Here is a 26,319-nt window from a genome sequence, read left to right as displayed (position 1 = left end):
TAGACGTAAGTATTGTTCTGTGTTTTCAAATTGTTTGGGAATGAAACTAGCATACAACATTAGGCTTAATTTTCTTGCCCCCACCTCCCACTCTTTACTCTTGTTTTCTAGGGAACCAAACGGAGAGCTTGGGTTTTAATTCTTGTTTCATGTGTTACATGATTTTGGATTTTGCTTCTTTTTTTTTCTTTTTCTTTTTCTTTTTTGTTACTATTATCGTATTATGATTATAGATGTAACATTTTCCTTTTGGTGTATTAATTAATTTGATTTTTTTAAAATTAATAGGTTTTTAGTTTTTATCAGTTTTATTTCAGTAAGTTTACAAATATATTGTATTCCTTTTGTTAGAACACTGCGTTTGGACTTGTGGTGTGAAGAAACAAGAGAGTAGAGTGAAAGCAATGAACTGAGATTAGAGCCGTTGGGGAATCATCAAAAGAAGTGGACTTGACTTGTCTCTAACTGTGGATCCCATGAATGTGTGTGTATTTACCAAAATGCAATTATAACTCTGTTTCCATAACTTGAAAACACTTAAAATGTGTTTTCAGTTTCTATAACTCGTCACTCAAAAATAAAAAAATTGAGCAATAGAAACAAAACTTGAAAACAAATCCAAATAAGCTTTCTCTACATAAGTACCACCATTTTTGAATTATAGGTGATAGAGACACTTATAAGTGATGGAAACACAAAAACCAAAAAGCCCCTAAATGTTTCAAAGTTTCTTGATTGGTGCTGCCTCCTATGGTTTTCGACTATAGAAGACTAAAACAAGGAACTAGGAAACTATTTGTACTAAATTTGCTAAGTAATTCCGTTATAACGCTGAAGTCGACATGACTCGAAGGGGCTTGTATACTACTAAGCAAGACTTAAGTAAAACCTTTTCAGCTTTTAACAACAGATAAAGACCCAAAGCTGCCTAGATGACCAGTGGGCCTAATAAGGGAAGAGCAAATCCAAATGATTGTAAATAACCTTTTTCCATATACTCTAAAGCACCTATTTGCTCATTTCTTCCCCAATTTTATGGAATTAATATCAGCTGACTTACAAATAAAGGATGCCCTTAATAGTGGCATGTTGGAAAATGATCTTTCAAAGAATAAGGAGTTCCCTGCAAGCAATTCTAGCAACATATCCTCTGAGGTGCCCAATATCTTTAAGCATGAACTTACCAAATTCCCCTTCAAAAGCAAACTTTTATGATCTCCATATGATTTTCCAGAAACTTGGACGCAAGTGCTAACCCTCTTGAGCCTAGACCACTTTCTAACTCACTCCCAATCAGATGTTATATGACCAAGAAATGTGATTTCCACCGAAAACCCAAACATTCAACAAACCGTTCTGCTGCCCTATGTCATGTAAATCAAGACCTGATTGACAAAGAGATCATCGTTTCAACCCCATCCAACCACCCAAACAAAAGCCAAGAACAGAAAACCTTTGTACCTTCAAAATTTAATGCTCATAGATAACGATTTTAATAATAAACATTGTTTATGGAAAGAAAGTAACAAACTAAACTAACGCAACATTGAAATTTTAACAGAATCATATGAGAAATGTAAATTTGTTTAGCTTATGGGCAAAAACATGTCCCTCACATAATTGCAAAATATTGTAAAGTAACAGGCTATCAGCCAACAAGCCACTTCCATATCAGACACTTCTGTGTCCTCAACACACTGAAAGGAATCTAGAAGTAGCTCAGAAATTAAAGCACCCTAAACATCAGATACACTCTAAGCACCAAAAGGAAATCAACAACGCAGAGAGAGATGCAAGGAAAAGATAGAGGGTGGAGGGTGCCCCTGCCATGAAGGGTGACTATAGCACTCTAACCATCAGATATGAGGTAGTCACTGACTACACAAGTGCTTGTTCTTTCTGAAATAACCATCCAAACAATAGTAATTTTACTATTTTCTAGAAAAGACAAACATAAGAACACAACCCGTGGTATTACCGTGCTCCTAGCTATCCAAGAAATTGGACTCTTTATGACAGTACAAATTTGGATTGTGGGATATAAAAAAAGTTTGTATCAACAGCTAAGCTAACATAATGCTATCATCTCTTTAAAAATACTAAAACTTTTTTTCTTTTAAAAAAAAAATTGATAACAATTCTTTGACAACAAGCTAGCACCGCAGGATACAAAACTCCGATTGACAGCTTTGGTTCAGTTGTTGGAGTTTTGAGGTTGCTCCAACATAACTAGTTGTCCTGCCACATTCAAGAACATGAAAGAAATGGTTCAAGGTGACAGAACAGTCCATATATGATTTTATATTCAAAGGATGGCTCGACCTGATAGCTACACGAAAACTGACTAAGTCAGGATCAATTATGCCTGTTTGCCAAACTTGGATTCCTTCTTGAAATGATTTCAGCTGCCCAACTCTTTCCTATCTCAGTCTGAAACTTTCCTGACAGCTCAAAGGAAGAAAGATAAGAAACTTGGTGTTTAAAAAGTGCAGCAAACAGATATCCACATTATTTTGTGTTTTGCTTGATACGGAGGTATATTAATTCTACCTGCTGTTGAAACGAAAAACTCATCCAGCACCTTTCCATGTTCTGCCACAACATTATGATAACAAATAGATTCACATAGCTCATAAGGATTATATAAGCACATGTATTATATTAAAAACTTACGAGTTTCATACTCTAGTGCTTGTAGTATCAATTCAACCTGACCATAGGACATTAATAACCTTAATTAGAGAATGGAAGCCTTCAAATATAGAAATCTTTTTGAAATGCATGAGTTGATGCATGTGCTATATGTTCATATTTAAATGCTCACTGCTAAGCATAGAAGAAAAGATAAGCTTTGTCAACCTATTGGTTTGTAGAAATGCATTTATTTTCTAAGCAATAAACTTATGCTTAAAATGTTAAAACTCTAAATAATCAATGCATTCCTTCAGTCTTAACAGAACATAACATCAACTACCATCCTCACTAGCCATTACACAAGATTCCTCATCAACTTTAACTCATAATTATGTCATATACAATTGAGGGATTCTCTTGAACATAGAACCTATCTCTCATGTTCCAAATATGAAATTAGTTTGCATGCCAGTATATACGTACTTTGTCAAAATCTTTAACAAGATTAGCCTCCAAAGAGGAATTATTTTCGTATTCCTGCCAAAGTTCTTCAATCTCTTCAGCTGCACATAAGAAAGTATTCAATCATGGCCAATCTGATGCCAAAAATGAAGATTGACACTGTTTAAACGTGTCCTAGATAACAAGACTTAGCAAGTACCCCTCATCCCTCCACCAAGAACTTTGCACATTTCACTTAAAGCTGCCTGCTCCATTCTGCTCTTTTCTTCTTTCGGCACGCCATCAGATGGTGTTATATCTCCAACAATAGCTATCAAAGACCAAAACCTGACTCTAAAATTTTAACTCTAGGTACAAACAGCATATGAATATTCATACATATATGGCCAAAATGGCCTTCTACCACTGTTCATGGAAATATATATGAATTTACCACTTTTTCGGAAATATGTAGAGATCTACCACTTTTTTGGTACTCGAGTTTGGGGAAATCGAGTTCTAAATGGTACTCGAGTTCCATGAACTCAAGTATCAAAAAAGTGGTAGATTGCAACTTATTTCCGAAACAGTGGTAGATTTCAATATATTTCACCTAAAGGTGCTACAGTGCCATTTTTGCCTACAAATATAGCAAATATTGTCCATGTAACAAATGCAAAAATTTAATTGATGTAAAGAAATTGATCAACAGTCAGTAATCCATGGCATTCTTTTTACAAATAATAATCCAAAATATCTTTGTTGGTAAATTCTAACTCGTAATATTGTGAAAAGGAGTTTTCATTTTGCTTTTGAAGAAAACATGCACACTTTGGATTTCATCAAGTAATAGAAAAACACAGAGATGCTCATATCCTCTAAGAGCCACTTTGCCCTTTCTTTTATTGGCCAGCTTATGGATCAATATACCAATTTTTAATTACTAGGTGATATTGGACAATATGAACTGATACAGTTAAATAATCATAGTTCTTCGCCAGAACAACTTGGTGAGGCGAAACAGATTGCAAACTCCATCTTGACTACCTCTGTATGATTGTTGCTCCTAAAGAACATAAAACTACATACTTTTTTTTTCTCTCACCTTTTCTTTTCTGAATGGTCATGAATCCACACCCTCAAGGACCACTTAATTTTTGTGAATGGAAGTGCTGTTGGGCCCAAAGGCAATTTGTCAATATAAAACTAAGTTTTTAATTTAAGAGTTTAAGATAAAAAATAAAAATAAAAAAGTCCTCAATTTCCATCAGGCTAATTTGAGTATTGATACTCAAAATAATGCAACATTTGACAGATCTCATATGAAAAAAGGAAAAAAGAAAAAAAAGAATGTCCTCCAGACAGCCACGTTCCTAATGTTTGGCCCTAAGGCCCAAATTGGATAAAAACAAATTGCAGGCAGATATTTTTATTCCCCCTTGATAGGAATTTATACAAACACACGACTATGGGTTTTGAACCCATAACCTCACCCTTCACCCCTTTTTTATGAGGAGACAGTGTGCCATTTGAACTAAGCTCATGAATGCAATTTCAAACTCTGCAATTTTGCTGCTTGAGGGTGCACAGGAATTAAAATTACAAACTCTGCATATTTACCCCAAGATGAAGACATGTTAAAGTGGCCTCTCATGATTATTTGGCATAAGGTCCAAATTGTATTTTAAAGGGCTCAATTCTAAAACATTCCCAGCCCCAATACATGTCTGGACATTGCTAAGTAGGGAGTTACAAGTTCAATGATCTAGCACCACTCTCTCTCTCTCTCTCTCTAACATGACAATGCTTGAGCAAACTGGAATCCAATTGACAAGCTGATATGGTTTCAATTGCTTTCAATTCATAAGATGTTCTATAGACCGCTCCACTTGAGACTAAGCTTAACCCGTTTTAAGAAATACATTTTTTTAATAACTACTTTCAAATGTGTGGGTTTGTGAATTATCCGATGAAATTTTGGTGTTAATGTTACTTGTAAGTTTTCCATCCTGTATTCCCAATTACCTTTAATTTTCTTTGCTAGTAAGCCATGGCTTTATTTTTCAACTACCATCTTCTGATGAAGTTACTTTTTTCAAGGTTTTAATTTAACTCTTGATTAGTTGATGTATTTGAATATGATGCTTTGTGATTAACTATTTTAGTATAGTCAAATTAATAATCTTGTCTTGTGTTCTAACAATCCTCTCTTTTAGCTGAATCTTTATGAACTCTGCAGCATTCTACTCAAATCTTCTGTGCAATCCGGACAAACAAAATTACAATTCCAATTCTACAACAATTGAATTGAATATGGGATTTCAAACACATAAAGACAAGATCCTACTATTTTCCTTTTTCAATGAATAATAAAATTTCATTAATAAAAAAGCCCATCAGCACACAAGAAACATACTAAGCATGCAACAACATCAATAAAAGTCTCTATTGCTTCCTGAGAGTGATACCAAGATCATTGGCATTAATGTGCACTTACTTCCTGAAATGTGCCCTTATTTTAAAGTATCTATTGTTTTTTTATTATTTAATTTTGATTAGTAAGCTACACAGTACCTAGTGGGTCTTGAACCCATGACCTCACTCTTAGAGATGGAAATGGGGCCGAGCAGGGCCGAAGGATGGGATCTTCACCCCCGCCCTACATGGTTCTATTTTGCCCCATCCTTGCCCCGCATGGTTTTGTCAAACTAATTTTTAGGAAGAACTGAATAATACTACTCAAGTGTTTAACAAGACAATATCACAACAAAAACAAAAATCTTAAGATCCATGCATTTAAATAAACTAGTATTGATTTGTTTGTTTAAATAGAAGGAATTTAGGTTATGAAAAATTTACAATTATAGCCCTTAACAATGCAGGGCATGACGGGGCTAAAATGTTGAAGCCCATCCCTGTCCCATCCCGTGAAGGGGTATAAAATCTCGCCCCATCCCCTACCCCACCACCTATGTGGTGCGGGAAAAACCAGCATGGGGCGAAGCAAGGAAGGGTAGGTCAATGTGGGGCGGAGCAAAATTGTCATCCCTTCATTCTCCACCTATCACTTGCAAAGGGAGGAGGTGTTGAGGTGCCAATTGAGCTAGAGCACATTGGCTATTTTAAAGTCTCTACTACATCTCACTTCTAATCAAATTTCTTTTGAAGTCCCTTTTCAAGTTCCCTTTGAAGTGACAATCAAAATAATTTGCATTGTATCCATTAAATTTAAATAGTGAAACATGTGCAACATAATAAGACAAGGCTTACGATAGGTAAAGTTATCAGAAGTGATGTTGGTGATCGCTTTAAAACACACTTTTGGCTTGGAGTATGGAATGGCAAGTCTATCTTCAAGAGAGATGTCCTCATATTTTCCTAGGGGACTGCATCAAGGTGATCCACTCTCCCTGCTTTTATTTGCTATTGTTACGGAAACTTTAAGCCGTTTATTGGATGGGGCTGTTCTAGCTGGTCACGTCTCAGGATTCAATGTTGGTCCCAGATCTCAAGCCCCCTTAATGGTATCTCATCTTCTTTTTGCGGATGATACTTTAATTTTTTGTGATGCTTTACCTAGTCCGATTGGTAAATTGAGAGAGATCTTATCTTCCTTTGAGGCTGTGTCAGGTTTGCATATTAATCTAGCTAAATCCAAATTGGATCCGATTGGTGAGGTGTTAAATATGGGTGAACTTGTGGCCCTTTTAGGGTGTAGGCAGCCCTCACTGCCAATGACTTATTTGGGGCTTCCGTTGGGAGCTAAATTTAAGGATGGGGCAATTTGGAACCCTATTCTTGAAAAATTACGCAAAGACTAGCAAGTTGGAAGCATTTGTATCTATCAAAAGGTGGTAAGGTTACTTTACTTAAAAGCACTCTCTCAACCTTGCCTACTTATTACTTATCTCTCTTTCCTATTCTAGTGGATATAGCAAATCGCATTGAGAAGCTCTAGCAGGATTTTTTATGGGGTGGTATTGATGAGTCCCCTAATTTCAATCTAGTCAAATGGGCTCAAGGTGTGTAGCCCTCTAAAGTTTAGTGGGTTGGGTGTGCGGAATTTGAGAAAATTCAACCAAGCTCTGATAAGTAAATGGTTGTGTAGGTATGGCATGGAGACAAGTCACCCTTGGCAACAGGTTATTGAGATCAAGTATTGGAATATTTCGAGTAGGTGGTGTACAAAAGAAGAACAACTACTTATGGTGTTAGTCTTTGGAGAACCATAAGACAAGGCTGGCCAACTTTCTTTAAATCCATCATCTTCAAAGTTGGCAATGGTAAAAGGAATTAAATTTTGGCATCACTTGTGGTATGGGAGTTGTACTCTTTGATAGGCAGTTCCAAAACTCTACAGCTTTAGTCGTAACAAGGATTCTTATCTTGCAGATGTCATGTCTTTTCCTAATCAGACACTTCACTGGGATCTTCAATTCTATAGAGAGCCCCAAGATTGGGAGATGGAACAATTTGATATTTTTGGGAACCTTATACATTCTATGACTTTTACTAGTGAGGGACATGACAAACTTGGTTGGAAGTCGACAAAGAGTAAGGACTATAAGGTTAGTGAATACTACTTATCCCTCTTCTCGACCCCTGACACTCTTTTTCCTTGGAAACCTTTGTGGCGCTCAAAGATCCCTCCTAGAGTTGCTTTCTTTTCATGGACTGCTGCCTTAGGCACGATTTTGACCCTTAATAGATTATGAAATAAGGGAGTCCCTGTCATGGATTGGTGTTATATGTGTAAAAGAAGCAAGGAATCGGTAAAACATCTTCTTCTTCATTATCCCATTGCTTTTGAGCTAAGGTCCATGGTTTGGATCCTTTTTGGTGTGATTTGGGTTATGCCTCAAAGTGTTGCAGATTTATTGGCATCTTGGTAGGGCCTGTTTGGTAGACATCACAACATAGACTTGTGGAGGGCTGTCCCACATTGTGTTTTATGGTTTCTGTGGCGGGAAAGGAACACTAGATGCTTTGAGGGGACAAAATGGTCAATTCTTCATATTAAATCTCTCCTCCTCCACTCTTTGTTTGATTGGTGTTCTGTTTTTTCTTCTTTTTCTTGCTCTAATCTTTTTGTTATGCTTGATCATTGTCATTTTCAATCTTGATGTACTCCTTTCCATGTACACTCTTGGTGTACCTAGGTCTTTTGATTAATGATATTTACATGGTTTTAAAAACCAGACCAAGGACAAAACCGGATTTGCCTCCGGTTCCCAAATTTTGACTAGTTTTAGGCATTTTTATCAGACCGGACTAGTACCCGATTCCCAGTTGAATCGGCTTGACTGGCCGGTCCAATCTGGTTTTCAAAACCAAGGATATTTCATTATTTATCCACACAAAAAAAAATATATATATATATATCTCCTAATTGCTGGGGATAGAGACAATGGTGGCGTAGTACCTAGAGTACAGAAATGGTTGTTGTTCCTTGAATCCTCCTTTTCATTAAAGTGGTGAATGATTGGAAACTATAATCTATGGCACATTTACTAGATGATTTATATGCCGTGGTCAGGCAGATAAATTGATATGCCTTATTCTGTGATGGTGCGCTTTTGCCATGTTGGAAGGAAGATTTTAGTGTGAGAATTAACTGACCGTGAGGGGGTGGGTGGGATTGGAAAGCGAGTGCCTTATAAACTTATACTACTTAGTTAAATTGAAGTTCTTATTTTGAAGACCTTAATAAGTGGACTCCCAACTTCCAGGATTTTTTCTATTGTGGATTGTCAAGAGCTCTTATACATTGAGAATTCAATAGGTTTTTTTTTCTTTATTTTTTTGCATACTTCCTATACACTAGGGATGCACCCCTTTCTGCGCTTTTTACTTAAATTTTGTTACTTATCAAAAAGGAAATGTTGGGAAGAGCTTCTAAGGTACAGGTTACAATCCTTAAAATAAAAAAATAAAAAAAATAAAAAGGCCATACCCAGGAAGTACAAACATGACAAAATGCATTGCATTTTCATGTTAGACATAGACACACCAAGGACATGGCTTGCGTGTCCAGAGAAAAAATAATAATTTTTATTTTGATACAATCAAAACCTAGGAAACACAGAAACGGACATAGGTATGAGTATCGGTACAGCATGACATTTTTGAAAAAATAGGACACGGGTACAGTGGGCATGTATATTAAATTATTATTCATATATTTTTATTTTATTTTCTATATATTGTTAAGCATTTATTTTTCATATAAAGTTAAATATATATCAATTTAAGAGCAATAATGGATAACAAAATGATTTCATAACCATTCAAGGATGTTTTGAAATTAGAATACAAACCAAGAATAAGAATATTAATTAATTTTTGAATGCACTGCTACTATTAAAGCATGAATGCTCTCTTTGTTTTGTGAAAAGGTATTCAATTCCTATTGCTCCCGTGTCTCACAAATTTTTTTTAACAGGACACTTTTTTTTTTTAACAGGACACGGCTGGGACATGCATGTAGAAGTGTCCCAGGTGTGTACTGTATCCGACACAGGCATGGCACCCCAAATGAAGTGCCCATGCTCCATAGAAGTCAACACATCACGGAGACATAGTTGGAATATAACTGCCAAAAAAATTAAGGAAAAAAAAAGGCAAAAAACATATCAACACCTTAGACCTTCACGTGCTATTGGTTGTCTCTCATTCAATATCCATTCCAACCACTTGAAACAGCCAAATCAGCCTAGATCAAAGCTCATTGGCGCTTCTAAAAGTTCATCAACAGTCTCTTTCTTCCTCATTTGGTTCACGTTTGACTAAATCGTGGAAAGGATGGATCAATTGCCTCCTTTGTTGCTCATCGGTGCTTCTACACAACCTAATCGACAATTTCTTTCCTCCTCCAACATATATATACTTTTTTTTGATAGGTAATCAAAGAAGTAATATTAATAGAAAAAGTAGTACAGGATGTTCATGATGATGAACAGAAAGATACAAAGAAAGAAAAACTAAGGGAAGAAAACTCTAAGGGAAAACATAAACTCTGAAAGAGACGAAGAATCAGTAAAACCCCAACAACGAGACCACTCAAAGAGGCTACGCTGACATAAAACCTTTAACTCATCCAAAGTCTTCTCCATGTTCTCAAAGGAGCGACGATTCCGTTCCAACCAAACAATCCACAATAAACACCCTGGAATTAAATTTCAAATATTCGAGTTATGCTTCCCTAACCACTGATGCCAACAAGATAACAACCCCGACACTGATCTAGGCATAACCCAGTGGATACCAAAAGCCTGAAGCATAAGAGACCATAATGTATGAGAAACAGTACAATGAAGAAGAAGATGGTCCACTGACTCCCCATCACAACACATACAACACCGATTTGCCAAAGGGCGACGACCCCTAATCATGAGATTATCCAAAGTGAGAATCCGACCATGAGCGGCTGTCCACAAGAAGAAAGCTACTCGCTTAGGAACCTTTGGTTTCCAAACACCCTTCCAAGGAAACAAAAAATCCGAGGAACCCCGAATTGCTTGGTAATAAGAGCGGGTGTTGAACATACCATTGCCTTTGAGCTGCCAACAAAGAATATCCCTCCTATCCCCCCGAGGGATATGAGGTTGGATAAAGTGAAGAAGAGAAAAAGAAGCAGCAAGCTCCCAATCTTCAAAGGCTCTAAAGAACCTTAAATTCCACACTCTAGTAGACCCTCATTCCGGAAGCCACAAAACTTCAGAAATGCAAGCATCCTTGGCAACTGAACACACATAGAGCTCAGGGTAGAGATCTTTTAGGATATAATCCTCAATCCACCTATCATGCCAGAAGCGGATGCGAGTGCCTTCGCCCACTACAAAAGATAGGTGCTTAGAAAAACTCTCCCACCCTTCATGAATGCTTCTCCAAAGGCCACAACCGTGGGTCCTCCTGCACACTTTGGTACACCACCCCCCTTGACCCTCACCATATTTTGTGGAGATAACTCTCTGCCAGAGATGGGTATCTTCTTGCCCAAAGCGCCACAACCATTTCCCTAAGAGAGCTTGGTTAAACGACGCCACACTCCTTATCCCCAGCCCCCCCAATTTAACAGGAGAACACACCTTATCCCAAGCCACCAAAGGATATATGAAACTCCCCTCAACAGACCCCCAAAGAAAGTTCCTCTGAATCCTTTCCATTCTAGCAGCCACAGCTTTAGGAATAGTGAAGAGAGATAAAAAGTACGTAAGAAGACTCGATAGAGTACTTTTAAGTAAAGTGAGCCTACCACCCTTAGATAAGTAAAGACGTTTCCACCCTGAGAGTCTCTTTTCCATCTTTTCCAAAATAGGATTCCAAATCGAAGCAGTCTTAAAAGAAGTTCCCAAAGGCATCCCCAGATATTTCATAGGCAAGCACCCCACTCTACACTGAAGAATGCTAGCCAATGCATCTATATTATTCACCTCCCCAACAGGAACAATCTCACTTTTCCCTACATTCACCTTCAAACCCGTAAAAGCTTGAAAACAAGACATCGCCAACCTTATGGAAAGCAACTGATCCCTAGAGGCATCACAAAATAAGATAGTGTCGTCCGCAAACAACAAATGGGAGATTTGAACACCAACAGAATTCACTGCTCCCACATGAAACCCCCGAATAAGATTATTCTCCTCTGTCTTCTTCAAAATTCTGCCTAAAACCTCCATAATCAAGAGAAATAGAAGCGGGGATAAGGGGTCTCCTTGTCTCAACCCACGGGAGCTTTCAAAAAAGCCTTCAGGGGACCCATTTACCAAGACAGAGAAATGGACAGAAGTAACACAAGCCTTAATCCACCCCCTCCATTTCGACCCAAACCCCATCCGGTCCAACAGATAAAACAAGGCCTCCCAATTAACATGGTCATATGCTTTTTCAATATCGAGCTTGCAAACCACACCCGGTAACCGACTCTTCAACCTACTATCCAGACACTCATTTGCAATGAGCACATAATCCAAAATCTGCCTCCCACCAACAAACGAATTCTAAGTCTCAGAGATGAGTTTATCCCAAACCACCCTTAACCTATTAGCCAAAATCTTGGACAACAACTTGTACACACTGCCCACTAAACTGATAGGCCGAAAATCTTTAATGTTAACGGCATTACTCTTTTTAGGAATTAAAATGAGAAAAGAAGCATTCAAAGACCGTTCAAACCCAGAGTGACGATGAAAGAAATCAAAGAAATCCATGACATCCTTTTCCACCACACTCCAACAATTTTGAAAGAAAGCCATGGTGAACCCGTCAGGACCAGGGGCTTTATCTCCCTCCAACTCCCTTAAGACGTGCAAAACTTCCTCCTTTGTGAACGCCTTCTCTAGGGTCAACCTCTCCTCCTCTTCAATGCAAGCAAAATCTAATCCATCCATAGTAGGGCGACCCAATTCAGATTCCTCATACAACCCCTGATAGAAACAGACTATCTGAGAGCACACATCTGACTCATCCTCATAAAGAACACCATCCACCTCAATCCTCTTAATATGGTTAGCATTTCTATGAGAGTTTGCTAATCTATGAAAGAAGCGAGTATTCCTATCTCCCTCCTTCACATACAAAGCACGAGATTTTTGTCTTCAGGAAATTTCCTCAAGAGAAGCCAACTGTTCTACATCAGCTTTGAGTTGAATACGATAAAGATGATCCTCATTCGAGAGATCTTGCAACTCCTCTCTAACATCAAGACCCCTCAATTCAGTCAGCAAATATATTTTTTTGAGTGCCAAGTCACCAAACTCCTCCTTGTTCCACTTTTTTAAATCTGCTTTCAAAGCCTTCAATTTTTGAGCCAAGATAAAACTTGGTAAACCCACAAAACTATACCCGTTCCACCATTGCTGCACTCTATCAACAAAACCCTCAACTTTCAACCACATGTTTTCAAATTTAAAAGCACTACGACCCCTACGAACAGCACCAGCTTCCAACAAAAGAGGGCAATGGTCAGAAATAACCCGAGGAAGCACCCTTTGAGAAACATTCTCGAAATGATCCACCCAGTCTAGGGAAACCAAAACCCTATCAATTCTAGACATAGAGGGAAGGCTAGAATCTCTGAACCAAGTGAAGGAAGCACCCTCTAGAGGTAAGTCAACTAAGGAATTCCTCTCTATAAAGTCCGAAAAAGCAAACATAGCAGGGCAAAACGACTCACAGCCAAGTCTTTCACTTGGAAACCTAATGATATTGAAATCACCTACTAAGCACCATGCCATGGGCCAGCTGACACACAACTGTGACAACTCCTCCCACAAGGTAACTCGCTGCCCATCCTCATGGGGACCATACACACCTGTACAAGCCCAAACAAAGTCATCCACCACACCTCTCAGTAAGACACTGATAGAAAACTGACCAGCAATTACATCCAATTTCTCAAAAACCCTCTTATCCCACATTAACAAAATCCCTCCAGAAGTCTGCACAGCATCCAAAACAGCCCAATCAATGAAAGGACTTCCCCACAAACTTCGAACAAAGGCAGCATCAGTAGAAGATACTTTAGTTTCTTGAAGACATACAATATCACACTTCCATTCCTTTAGGAGATGCTTACAAACCTCTCTCTTCCGGGGATTGTTAAGCCCCCTTACGTTCCAAGAGAGTAGACGTAAATTCATTTACCACTACCAACAACCCCTGCAGCAGTCAAAGAGACTCTACTCTTGCTCCTAGAAGATACCCCATCGTAGTTAACATTAGAGATAAGCCCCTTAAGTTCCCTGAGTCCTCGTGACCTTGAGTTTGTTGGTTGCTTGGGCACCCCCTCAACAACCACCTTAAGACACTCCTGCTCCAAAAGGCGAAACAAAGCCAGACATTGATCCTCATGTTTCACAATAGGGAACCCCACCATGTTACAGAAATTTTTCATCAACTGGGACACCCAATTAGAAGGTGTCCCTGACTCTATAACTTGAGGTCCTTCTGCAGAATTCTAAACCAGCACCAAATCTCTGATTTCATTGGGTTCCCATGAAGACAGAGGGTCACACTTCAACACCCCAAAATCTCTCTCTCTTGACGGGTTGGAAGCGAGAAGCTCCGAAGAAAAAGCGGGAGAAGATGCCGGCGGTAACCCAGCCGACGCACCCTCAAGCATCACCGATAAAGCCGATGACTTCATCAGTGGCTTAGAACTCTCGCCCACCACCCTCACACTCTGATTATGGAGAATATGCGCACCCACTCCACGATGAAAAGAAAACCCATTCTGGGCCTTACCTCTCGGGTCAGCCACTTGGGCTTTGTCATGCCCAGTAAGTAAAATAGGCCCACTATCCATATTCTTGTGATAAAGGTCTTTATCAAGACCAGATACCAGCACCGGCCCACTGGTAATGGGCTTATGAGTAGAAGAGTGGTTCAACCAAGATACCAAACGTTTGCCTCCAATAGATTTAGTCACCCTCAGCGCCAAATTAGCAGGAGTCACCTCAAACTTAAAATCACGCGTGGGTCTTCCATTAATAGAAGAGACAGTAACGCCAGTACCATCCTTGAGCACGTTATTTCCCAAATCAGCTCTAAAAAATTCAAAATTCCTTAACTTCCGCTGCTTCCTGATCTTGGGAGATTTCTTCCCAAAATGCCCACCACCTTCCATCGGAGCAGGACCAACACCAGCCCCAGCAACTTCATCAGAAATCCTCCCTTTCACCCAAACAGTGTTTGAACCTGAAAGAAATCTATCTAATTCTTTTGAAAACAAATTCCAACCAGACCGGTTTGAACTCGCAGGTACCATAATCCAACCACGACGAGCTCCACCATAATACAAAGCTATCTCCACAAAAATACCAGCCTTATTTGATCTTCCACGAAATTCGAAAAACTTGTTATTTTCTCTATAACGTTGATACAGATATTCCTTTCCAGGAACCCAATCACGGATATCGGCAAAACAAGAGAGAATCCATTCCAATCCTTTACGACCCAAACAAACGAAACTTTTAAAATTCTAACGCCTTTCATGAATAGCATAAGAGTCAGCCTGACCGACGACAAACGAGAAAGAAAAAGTTTTCGAGTCTATGCGAAAAGAACCATTACTACCCCCTTTGCTCTGGGGAGAAAATTTAGGAGGGAGAGGCAAACCATTAGGGAGAGGTGAGGATGAAGCAGTAGTGACTGATCCAGGCCATACCTATGGTTGTAACGGTAAAATAGATGGGGGTCAGATATTCAAAGAAGAAGGATATGGTGGGCAAAGAGAGTGAAATGGAAAGAAACCAAAGGGTGATGAGAAAGGAGATGGAAAGAAACCAGGGAGAGAAGGAGGTGGCCGGTTGAGGGGCAATGGTAGAGAGGGTCACAGAGGAGGGAAAGGTGTAGGCTGTGTGGTGGGGAGGGAGGGGGGAGGGGGAAGGGTAGTCATTTTGATGCATATGTAACTCACTATTAAAAAAAATGATATATATACACACAATTTTTTATCAATTACGAATATGATTACTCATATGGATGTTTGTTTATCAATTTCAAATGGCATAAAACAAGAATGATAAATAGTAGTAAGAATAGTAATGAAATAAAAAATTTTAAATGAAAACTATAAGTAGTATATAATGGGCAGTCTCTATTCTTTTGACCAATTCAATCCATTATATTTCTATCCTTTTTGTTTTCCTTTTTTTCAACTTTATTACACATTGCCCCAAGAGAAAGAAAAACAAAACAAAAAGTCAAAAACTATATTTATTTATTAGAAAATATTATTATTTCAAAAACCTTAAACAAACATAATATGTAAAACATATCTAAAAATATTTTTTTGATTGATTAACTAATTGTCATGAGACTCATGACCCCATTGTGTCATGTCCTAGTTTTTCAAGAATTGTTGTGTTGTGTTTCGAGTTGTATCTTGTTCCATGTTGTGTTATTGTCTATGCATAGGGCCGCAATATCCTATGTAAACTCTCACCCATATGCACCTTGTAAGGCCCTCCTAATGGTAGTATTACAAACGTTTAAAAAGAAGAAGTTTAAGGTAAATAGTATTTATGCATGTGTAGGTGATTGAAACCATTATCTGAACTTTCACCCCTTATCTATTTGGGAGGAGATGCCATCTATTCCAGTGAGCATTTGAAAGAATCCTTAAAATAAACAATAACAACAATCAAGCCTTAGTCCAAACCTCTTAACATCAATCAAGTCTAATTTTTTTTAGAATCAACTATGGATCCTCAATAGCTGGGAAGTACGGGTGCGGCGTTTGGGCCGCCGCACCCGCGTCCAACACGGGGACGCGCAGGCAACGCCGCTGCTTGCACGTCTGTGCCGCGTCAGGCATTAAAAAAACAATTTTTTCGGCGCGAATCACGCCGATTTGGCCCGAATCAGTCCGTATCGGGCGCAAACCGATACCGGCCGAAATTCAAAAAACAACAGTAACAGTTTAACTTGGCCGAAAAAAAAAAAAAAAAAAAAAAAAAAAAAAAAAAAAATGTGCAAACGCACTGTTTGGAAAAATACCAAGACCCAATCCTCTCCCTCTTCATTTTTCTTGTGCCTCTCTCCCACTCTCTGCCTTCACTCTTCAGCTAGGCTCTCTCCCATTCTCTGTATTCTAGTTATTATTTACTATTACTCTTAAATTTGGTATATATTTATATAATGTGAAAAAAGTATGTTTAGCAATATATTAAAAATATAAATAAAAATATTTTTAATAATTTTTTAATCGCCGTACTCCGCCGCACTCGCACCCTACTTTTTCAAAAATTGCCGAGTCCCGCACCCACACCCGAATCCCGAAACGCACCTGTGCTTCATAGCTCAATAGACTAGTCAGGATTGACTGCATGTATTCTTTTTTAAGGCATACTCTCTTTTACTTTCTTCATTTCCATGTCTTCTTTTACTACCATTAATGCTGATTTTGGTATTCTTTTACCTTTTTTCCGTTCCCTCAACCTAAATCAACTCTTTTTCTCATTGTTGTATTAATTGCTCCTCTCTAGACATGACCGAATCATCTCAAGAGAATCTTTTCATTAATAAGGGTCACCTTATCTTTAAGTGAATTTCTTTATTTCAAATCCTATCTTTCCTTGTATTTTCACATATCCATCTTAACATTCTCATTTCAGCTGCACTCATTTTATGAATATGCTTCTTAACAACCAAATATTCAGTATCATAGAGTATAGATGGTTGGTTTGTAACAAGTTAGGACATAATTTGCACAACAAACAACTAGTAAAATATACATACATTGTCTAAAAGCAAGCCATTTTAAACCATTAAATGCAGCATCAATACTACAAATAAAAGAAGCATCGGTCCATTCTCACATAAAAGAGGTACATAATTTAATAAAAATATCATCCTATAATTTTTTTTTTTTAATTCAAAAAGGAAAATATCATCATAGAAAATTTGAAGTATGGAACTACACTATTGAGCATTATAGGAATAAAAAGGAGTCAAAATGATACCTTCTGCAATATCATGCACAATTGCTATCTTAATACACCTGTATAAATATGCAAAACAAGGCAAAAGATTTCAATAAAAAACTATCAGGGATAAGAAACAATAATAATACAAGAAGGGGCAAGTGAATAAAAATTTCAATTAAAAGAGACTTAGGGGACGAACTGACTTCAACCACCCAGACCAGACTCAACTGCCTAGTAGACACCTCTGCATAAATTCTATCAAGGCATTCTCAAAGCTTTAAATACATTTTATCTAAATTACTTTTATAGTGTAACAACAGAAAAATTAGATGAAACAATTATCTTTACCTATACTACTCAACAAGTAAAAGCTTACAGGTTATTGGGTAAACTGTAGTGCATAGCTTTTCATACCAATAAAACCAGAGCATCAAAGAGGTATAATTTGTGACCAGAAATGACACTTGGATGAGCAGTGACAGTAAAATATAATAAAACTGATTCATAACCCCCCCACCCCCCGGTCCCCAAAAAAAAGGTAAAACAGATAAACAAGAGCTAAAATGTCCATGACAGCAAATAAGATCTGAACATCAGGTTTATTTATTTATTTATTTATTTTTGTGTTGCATGGACAGAGTTCAACCTACAAAATATCCAAGCCCCACCAACATCTTATAATATGAACCAAGGCACAGTGCCATCCTTCACTATTAAAATGTTCCTTCATCGGATATAAATTAAACTTAAAGACTGAATTGAAACATTATTATGTATATCTATACTAGAAACTTTTAATCTTTTTTTTTCTATGTTTACAAGATAGTAAAAACTTCTTACGTTGTTTAATGTGGTGCATCTGCAGGGAAAGGAATAGTGGGAGTTTTGAAGGCACTGAAAGTTCTATGCCCGATCTTAAGTTGTTCTTTTTTAGAACTTTTATTTTCTATTATTGACTTTCTAGATTTAAGCAATTTTTGTAACTGATTATCCATCCCAGTATATCCCCCATATACTTGGTGACTCATTTTTCATATTAATATAATCTTATTACTTATCAAAAAGTAAAAGTTCTTCCATTAGATGCATATAATATTTAATCCAGCACATGTTGTTTGGACATAATATTTTTCAAAATCCATTGGCCTATCAGACGGATACAAAGGGGTATTTTCATCATATAACTTTCCTACAACTTGTTTCTCCCAAAAAAACAATAAAAAAATCTTACAACTTCACTGAAAATAGAAAATGGGATGGTTGCTCCCTAATAACTATAGACAGAATTAACCAAGGTTACGTGTCTCAAGTATAAGGGCCACAAAAAGTACCATTTAACTTATTTTTTTATGATTAGTACTCAGTATGCTTGTAATCGACCCATCAAACCCCAAGTAAAATGTAAAACAAGGAGCAGAAATCTGATTAACTGAACCTTTAATGGTTTGGTCCATTACCTAAAAATTGAGGAACATGATTGCTGAAGTACCAAGTAAGCTTCATCTTTCAACTTTATAGTTCATTGTAATTTTAGATCTCCTGTACGACAGTCATCTTATGTACTTCCTGTGTACTTGTAAATTCATTTTGAATAAATATTTTTACTTATCAAAAAAAAGAAAAAAATTGCTTCATCCAAAAAGTTCTACCACAACTTTGGTATTAAAAAGAAAAAGAAACATCCTCATCTCACTTTATATCCAATGAACGCATCTTATTAATCAATCATGACTAGCAGATTGGTGACCAACCAACTAGCCAAAGAGGAGGTCATAAACTTCTAAGAGAAGTTATTTGAGCTAATTATTTTTAAAAACATGAATTAGGCCAAATGCACGCCAGAATGTGTGGTTACCAACAATGTTTTAATAATACTTGTATAATCTAATCTATAAACACATAGTATAGAGAGCTTTCCTCGCTCCTAGGGTTTCTCTGAAATCGTAGACAGTGGAACTTTACTCACTTGTCCTTACAAGTGCCGTTTTTCCCAGGCTGCTCTGGTGAAACTCTGTTTCCTTTTCTCCTTTTTCTCTCATTCTTTCTTCAAATCTCCTTCTTACACTCTTCAAATCTCCTTCTTACGCTCTACTTCCATGGACATTACAAAGCAATGGAAAAAACTCACTCTAACGGATATAGAGGGGGAAGAGTGTGCTCTTACAAATGAGGTAATTGATGGCTCTTTTGCAGTTGAAGCGAAATTCTTTATGAAACAAAAGATCAATCTTGAGGCAATGGCAAGAACCTTCCGAGGTGTGTGGAAGGCTGACGGAGATTTTGAGTTTCGAGATTTGGGGAATAATTGAGCCCTTATTGTGTTCACTGATGAGCTAGGCATGAACATAGTCCTTCTTCACAGCCCATGGTCCTTTGACAAATACCTTCTAGCCCTTCACAAGCTGGGAGAGAATGAATGCATAAATTCAGTAAAGTGTGATAAGGCTTACTTCTGGCTACAGATCTCCAACCTTCCCGATAGCCATATGACAAAGGACAATGGGGAGCGCATTGGCAGCACTTTGGGTGAGGTTATTTCTGTTGATGCTCCTGAGGGTGGCCGAGCTTGGGGTACTTGCATTCATGTAAGGGTCCACATGGATATTACAAAACCTTTGTGTCAGGGTAGAATGGTCTGGTTGGGTGGATCGACAGACGACAGGTATCCTTCCCGTATGAGTGTCTCCCAATTTATTGTTATTGGTGTGGTCATCTTGACCACGACGAGAAGGATTGTTGCTTGTGGAGAAGAGCAGCAATATGATCCATGGCTCCGGGCTAATCCTGATTGCTTACAGAAACCGCAGGTGGTCAGGGTTCGAGGTCATGATATGCCGCAAGACAATAGAAAGATAGCTACTGGAGTAAGCATACAGCAGATTGCGATAGAGCAAGGGTAGAATACGGCAGATATGGCTGAGACACGGAGAAATCATGATCCCGATATTTTCGGAAATAATGCACCATAGGTATATACCCCACAAAACCTGGAGTTCCCTTCGATTCAAAATACTTCAATTCTCGCAAATTTTAAGGCTCAGATAAGGGAGATTGATACAACACTAGGAGGAATGGTTTCGAAGGAACCTCAATCTATGGAGGAATTTTCGGATTCCTTAGCAATACATCCCAATGATGTTGTTTCAAAGTCAAATGGGCCTGTGGTCACCCCATCAAGTAGCCTGACTCAATATGGGCCTCTGTCTGAGGTAAGTACGGTCACTCCTTCTTTTGTTTTGGGCCCTAGGGATGTGATAAATAAACCTCTAAACTCAAGAAAAAAGAATGTCAAAGGGACGATGAAAAAGACTCGTAAATCTGCCAAAGGTGAATGTGTTAAAACAAACTCTAAGGGGACTTGGAAACGTCTGGAAAAATCACCAATCTCTAAGGAAGTGGTAATGGGAGATCAAGATGATGTTTCAAAAAGGAAATTGGAGGCACTTGAGGATAGAAGAGAGGACGTTCTGGTGCTTGCAAAGAGGTCGAAATTGGAGGATGCAGTGTCCTTGGGGAAGGTATTTGAGGAGCAATTTGGATCGGCAGAGGTTGCTAAGCAACCCCACCGGAAGCAATGAATACATTAAGTTGGAACTGTCGGGGGCTTGGGAACCCCCGTACAGTTAACACACTAAAAAAAGATAGTACAAGCTGAAGCTCCCAGTTTGGTTTTCCTTATGGAAACCAAACTCCCTCAGAAGGCCATGAAACGGATGTCTGACATAAAACACTCCTTAGGATTGACTCAGGGAATGTCTGTTCCTAGTGATGGGAAGAGTGGCGGTCTTGCTCTTCTTTGGAAGCCAGATGTCAAAAGTGGATGTACAAACGGTTTCCCGCTGGCATATTGATGCCTTCATTGATTCTGGAGCTTCCATTAGGGTTTGGAGATTGACGGGATTCTATGGTAATCCTGATACCTGCGGGAGGCCAAAGTCTTGGGCACGCCTATCTCAGCTGGCTGCAACAAGTGATCTCCCTTTGTTGTGTGTGGGAGATTTTAACGAGGCCCTCAGTATTACAGAGAAGCAAGGGGGGATGGACAAGCCATTTAGGCAAATTGATAATTTTTGGAATTGTGTCAATTCTTGTGGTTTAAATGAAATTGGTTACGTGGGCTCCTGGTTTACTTGGAGTATGTATCGACAAGATTTGGGATGAATATGGGAAAGAATTGATCAGGGCTTTGCAACAACTGAGTGGCTGAATCGGTTCCCTGGTGCCAGACTTTATCATTCGGCTTCCTCAGCTTCAGATCATTGTTGCTTGATGTTGAAGATGAATCCAAGGGTGAAACAGAGAAAAAATACTAAGCTTTTTCGTTTCGAAGCCATGTGGCTCAAGAATGGAAAATGTGGTGATATTGTGAAGGAGTCTTGGGCAGGGGAAACATTTTCTCCTCTTGTATGTACAGATGTAGAGAAGCTCTGACAAAATAGAATAGGCAAGAGTTTGGCCATGCGGGGAAAAAACTAGCTAGGGCGCAAGAATTGCTTCAAACTCTAGAGGCAAGATCAATTGGATGTCGAACACTTTGGAGGTGTGTCACCAAAGGGCAGAGGTCAATCGTTTGTTGGATATGGAGGAGAGAATGTGGAAACAAAGGTCTTGTAACCCTTAGTTAAAAGAGGGCGACAAAAATATAAGATTTTTCCATGAGAAAGCCACAAGTAGAAAACAACATAACACTATTTTGGGTGTCATGGATGAGAATGATACTTGGCATGAGAATGGGGATAAGATTGCAGAAATCATCACATGGTATTATCAGAAACTTTTCACCACGTCCCAGCCCATTATCAGTCCAGAGTTCCTTGATGCAATTCATACTGGTGTGACCCATCAGATGAATCAAATGCTCACCAAAATTTTTACAGTTGCTGAGGTTAAGAAAGCTCTGGACCAAATGTATCCGCAAAAGTCCTCGGGACCGGACAGTATGACCGCTCTTTTTTATCAGCATTTTTGGCCTATTGTAGGCAATAGTGTATTTTCTTGTGTGCTGGATTTTTTAAATAATGGTACTGCCCCTCTAAATTTCCATGAAACCCATATTGTTCTTATTCCTAAGGTAAAGAGCCCCACGAAAGTTTCAGAATATAGACCCATTAGTCTATCTAATGTTGTTTATAAACTGGCCTCCAAGGTTCTTGCTAATAGGCTTAAGGCTCTTTTACATTCTCTTATCATTGAAAATCAAAGTGCTTTCTTATCTGAAAAGTTGATTACTAACAATGTGCTTGTTGCTTTTGAGATTATGAATACTATTAGCCAGAAGAAGAGTGGAAAAACAAGGTCCATGGCTTTAAAACTTGACATGAGCAAGGCTTTTGATAGGGTCGAATGGAGTTGTTTAGAACAAATTATGAGAAAAATGGGCTTTCATCATAAATGGATTACTATGGTTATGAATTATGTTCTTTCAAATACTCTATTCGCATTAATGGTGTTCCTCATGGGAGTACTACCCCGTCTAGGGGCTTACATCAAGGGGACCCTCTCTCTCCCTATTTGTTTCCTTTGTGTGCATAAAGTCTTTCAACCCTAATACATAAAGCAGCAAGTAGGGGCACTCTTTGGGATCTGCAAGTGTGCAAGAGGAGCCTTCACATCACTCATCTCATCTTTGCTGATGATAGCTTACTCTTTTGTAATGCTACTATTGCTGATTGTGAAGAAATCCAAAGACTGCTAATGATGTATGAAAAGGCAACTGGGCAGCAGGTGAACCTCATTATTTTTAAGTCCGAATAAACCTAAGGAGATCAAAGAATATGTAAAGCATAGATTTGGGGCTGATATCATCCACCAACATGAGAAATACTTGGGTTTGCCATCCTTGGTGGGAAGAAATAAGCGTAACACCTTTCAACAACTTAAGGAAAGAGTGGCTAGCAAGCTGTCAGGTTGGAAATAAAAGTTCTTGTCCATGGCGGGAAAGGAGGTTTTCATCAAAGCTATGTTCAAGCAATCCCAACTCACACTATGAGTTGTTTTCTACTTCCGAAGTCCCTTTGCGATGAATTAAATAGTATGGTGGGGAAATTTTGATGGGGGCAGAAAAATGAAGAGCGTAAAATGAGTTGGATGAGTTGCAAAAAATTATGTACGCCTAAGGCTAGTGGTGGTATGGGTTTTAGAGATTTGAGATTTTTAACCTTGCCCTTTTAGCAAAGCAAGGTTGGAGGTTGCAACAAGGGTCAAATTCTCTATTTTATAAGGTTTTTAAAAGCAAATACTTTGGACTGATTTTGTGAATGCTCAGAAAGGTAGAAATCCTTCATATGTCTGGCGTAGTATTCTAGCAGCGCAGCCCATTGTTAATCAAGGGATGCGTTGGCAAGTTGGCAACGGCAAAAGTATTAGGATTTCGAAGGATAAGTGGATTCCTACCCCATCCACCTTTCGAGTAATCTCTCCCAGGACCTTGCTGCCATTAGATCAAACCATTGATATCCTCATTGATACAGACCGTGGCACTTGGAGAGCTGATTTCGTCAGAGAGATGTTCATAAATTTTGAGGCAGAAACCATCCTAAGCATCCCACTGAGTATTCGTATGCCTAGGGACAAAATGGGTTGGGCTGGTACACCTAATGGACAATTTACAGTGAAAAGTGCCTGCTGGTTAGCTCAGGCTATGTCAAGGGCTGATCATGAAGGAACTTCAGGTGCTAATGGACAGAAGAGGCTTTGGAAGACCATTTGGGGAGCTGAGGTGCCAAATAAAATTAAAAATTTTGTGTGGAGAGCTTGTCAGAATATCCTCCCTACAAAATCCAATTTGTGCCGACGACAAGTGATTAATTTTGATACCTGTGAGCAATGTGATAAGTGCAGCGAGACAACTAGCCATGTGTTACTTCACTGTGACTTTTCTTCAGCAGTTTGGAAGGCATATGGTTTGCTGTTGGATCGGGACTCTCTGTTTGTGGACTGTTTATGGAAGCTGTGTGATGAATCGGGACCAGCTGATGTTAACCTCACTCACTTCATGGCTATTGCATGCAATTTGTGGAAAAATGGGAATGGAGTTAGACACGGAGAAGCCCCAAAATCTACAGAAATTCTTATCTCTGAAGCCATTCAATTTGTTACAGCTTACCAAGCTCTCCAACACCGCCCCACCCCGTCAGAAACTCTTCTTCCTCCTCAATGGACTCCCCCTATGTCAGGTGTCTTCAAAGCAAATGTGGATGGGGCTGTTTTCAAGGATCTTTCCTCTGCTGGTATAGGAGTGATTCTCCGGGATGATAATGGTAATGTTATTGGAGCTTTGAGCCAGAGGATCTATGCTCCTTTGGGACCTCTTGAGGCTGAAGCAAAGGCGATGGCAGCCGCGATGCTCTTTGCTAGAGATATGGGGATTCATGATATTGTGTTTGAGGGTGATTCTCTACAAGTCAGCAATTTCTTGAAAGGCAAATCATTAGTCCCACCTGCTGTGGCAAATGTCCTAGAAGGTGTCCTTTTCCATCTTCAGTTTTTTCAAAGTTTTTGTTTCTCTCACATTAGAAGGGCAGGCAACAAGCCTGCACATTTGTTAGCGAAGCACGCTAAGTATGTTTCTGACTTTGAGGCTTGGGTTGAGGAAACCCCCAGCTTCTTAGAAGCTGCTATTGCCTCTGATGTTTCTGTTTGTAACTGATTCTTTCTTCTCTTCTATTAATAATATGAAGCTGAGTTCTCATAAAATAAAAAATAAAATAAAAGACCAATAGTTTCATACATATGGCGTTGTTTTAGTCTATCATTCACTTCACTTGTCTTAGCAACATATAATAATAAATAGCATAAAACAAACCAAAAAAAAAAAGAAAAGAGAGTACATGAAAATATAAATTCAAAGATTGAAGCGGAAGTGGAAGTGGAAGTTTTACCTTTCCCTATTGAGACCTGAAGGAAGGTCAGCAGCAATCAAGGCCATCAAAGCCATTCGGTACATATGATCAGCAATTGACTCTGGACCCTTTATCCCATGATTGATCCATCCTTTCCTCTTTGTAGTCTACAACAACCAATGTATACTAATTTTCTTAGGTTTTCTCGGCAACCAAACAGAGTGCGAGAACGAAAGCAAACCTTAAGGCGATGGCACAACGTGAGAAAATCAATTGCAGAAGAGGACGAACCAATCGAAGTTTGGGAGTCCTCCAAACTGAGCGATCTCTTGGATCCGGAACCGTCCGGAGCGGAGTTCTGGGAGTGGGAGCGAACTGATACTAGCCTAGGGTTGGGAGAGTGAGTAAAAAATCCAGGACCGGTACGATTGAAGAAAGCCAGAGGAGAGCGAGAAGGAAGAGCGCGATGCAGCGGAGGAGTTGATGAATTCACCGCCATTGTTGTTTTTTCAAGAAATTGTTTTTGTTTTTATGTGTTTGGGAAATGAGAAAAGGGGCGCTTAGAAGTAGGTGAAGTTTAAGTGAGTGGTAAGTATTTGCCAAACTTGAACTAAATAGTACACGTGCCAGTTGAGACAGACTCACTTGTCTTTTTCTCACTCTCGGCTAAGCAAAATTACTACGGACTCCTCACTACTTCCTCTCACGTATTTATAATCAACTCCCAGAGCTAGTAGGGATGGCAAATATAACCCGACCCGACCCGTTAAATAATAGGGTCGGATTTGGATTTTGAAAATCAAACTCGAAACATGTTCGGGTCGAATTCAGATTTTATGCATACCCAGCCCAAACTTGACCTATATACACATAATATTATAAAAAAGTTTAAAACCCTAGTAGTATAAATACTCTCTTTTCCTTTTAGGTTTCATTTTCTAAACACTAAACCGAACCCTCATCTCTCAATCGCC

At 38.7% G+C, this 26,319-nt stretch overlaps 1 protein-coding gene across 3 annotated transcripts; it reads right to left on the bottom strand.

The window, feature by feature from the left end:
- Positions 1-1,037: 1,037 nt before the first annotated feature.
- On the bottom strand, positions 1,038-25,929 carry LOC142627927 (uncharacterized). Of its 3 annotated transcripts, none has more exons than XM_075801828.1 (9): positions 25,587-25,927; positions 25,385-25,512; positions 17,541-17,578; positions 3,296-3,406; positions 3,118-3,197; positions 2,674-2,710; positions 2,551-2,592; positions 2,323-2,441; positions 1,038-1,385 (listed from the first exon to the last, which is right to left on the bottom strand). In XM_075801828.1, the coding sequence occupies exons 1-8, from the start codon at positions 25,842-25,844 to the stop codon at positions 2,356-2,358; spliced, it is 780 nt and encodes a 259-aa protein (XP_075657943.1). In that variant the 5' UTR covers positions 25,845-25,927; the 3' UTR covers positions 1,038-1,385; positions 2,323-2,355. The 3 variants fall into 3 exon arrangements, with proteins under 3 accessions (XP_075657943.1, XP_075657942.1, XP_075657944.1); XM_075801827.1 differs by lacking the exon at positions 1,038-1,385 and adding an exon at positions 1,864-2,238; XM_075801829.1 differs by lacking the exons at positions 1,038-1,385; positions 3,296-3,406 and having other exon boundaries at positions 1,864-2,441; positions 25,587-25,929.
- Positions 25,930-26,319: the final 390 nt, after the last annotated feature.

This window comes from Castanea sativa, chromosome 3 (assembly GCF_040712315.1).
Source record: "Castanea sativa cultivar Marrone di Chiusa Pesio chromosome 3, ASM4071231v1".
Taxonomy (NCBI): Eukaryota; Viridiplantae; Streptophyta; class Magnoliopsida; order Fagales; family Fagaceae; genus Castanea; species Castanea sativa.
Note: the sequence above shows the minus strand (reverse complement) of the source record. Positions and strands in the feature narration are given on the sequence as shown.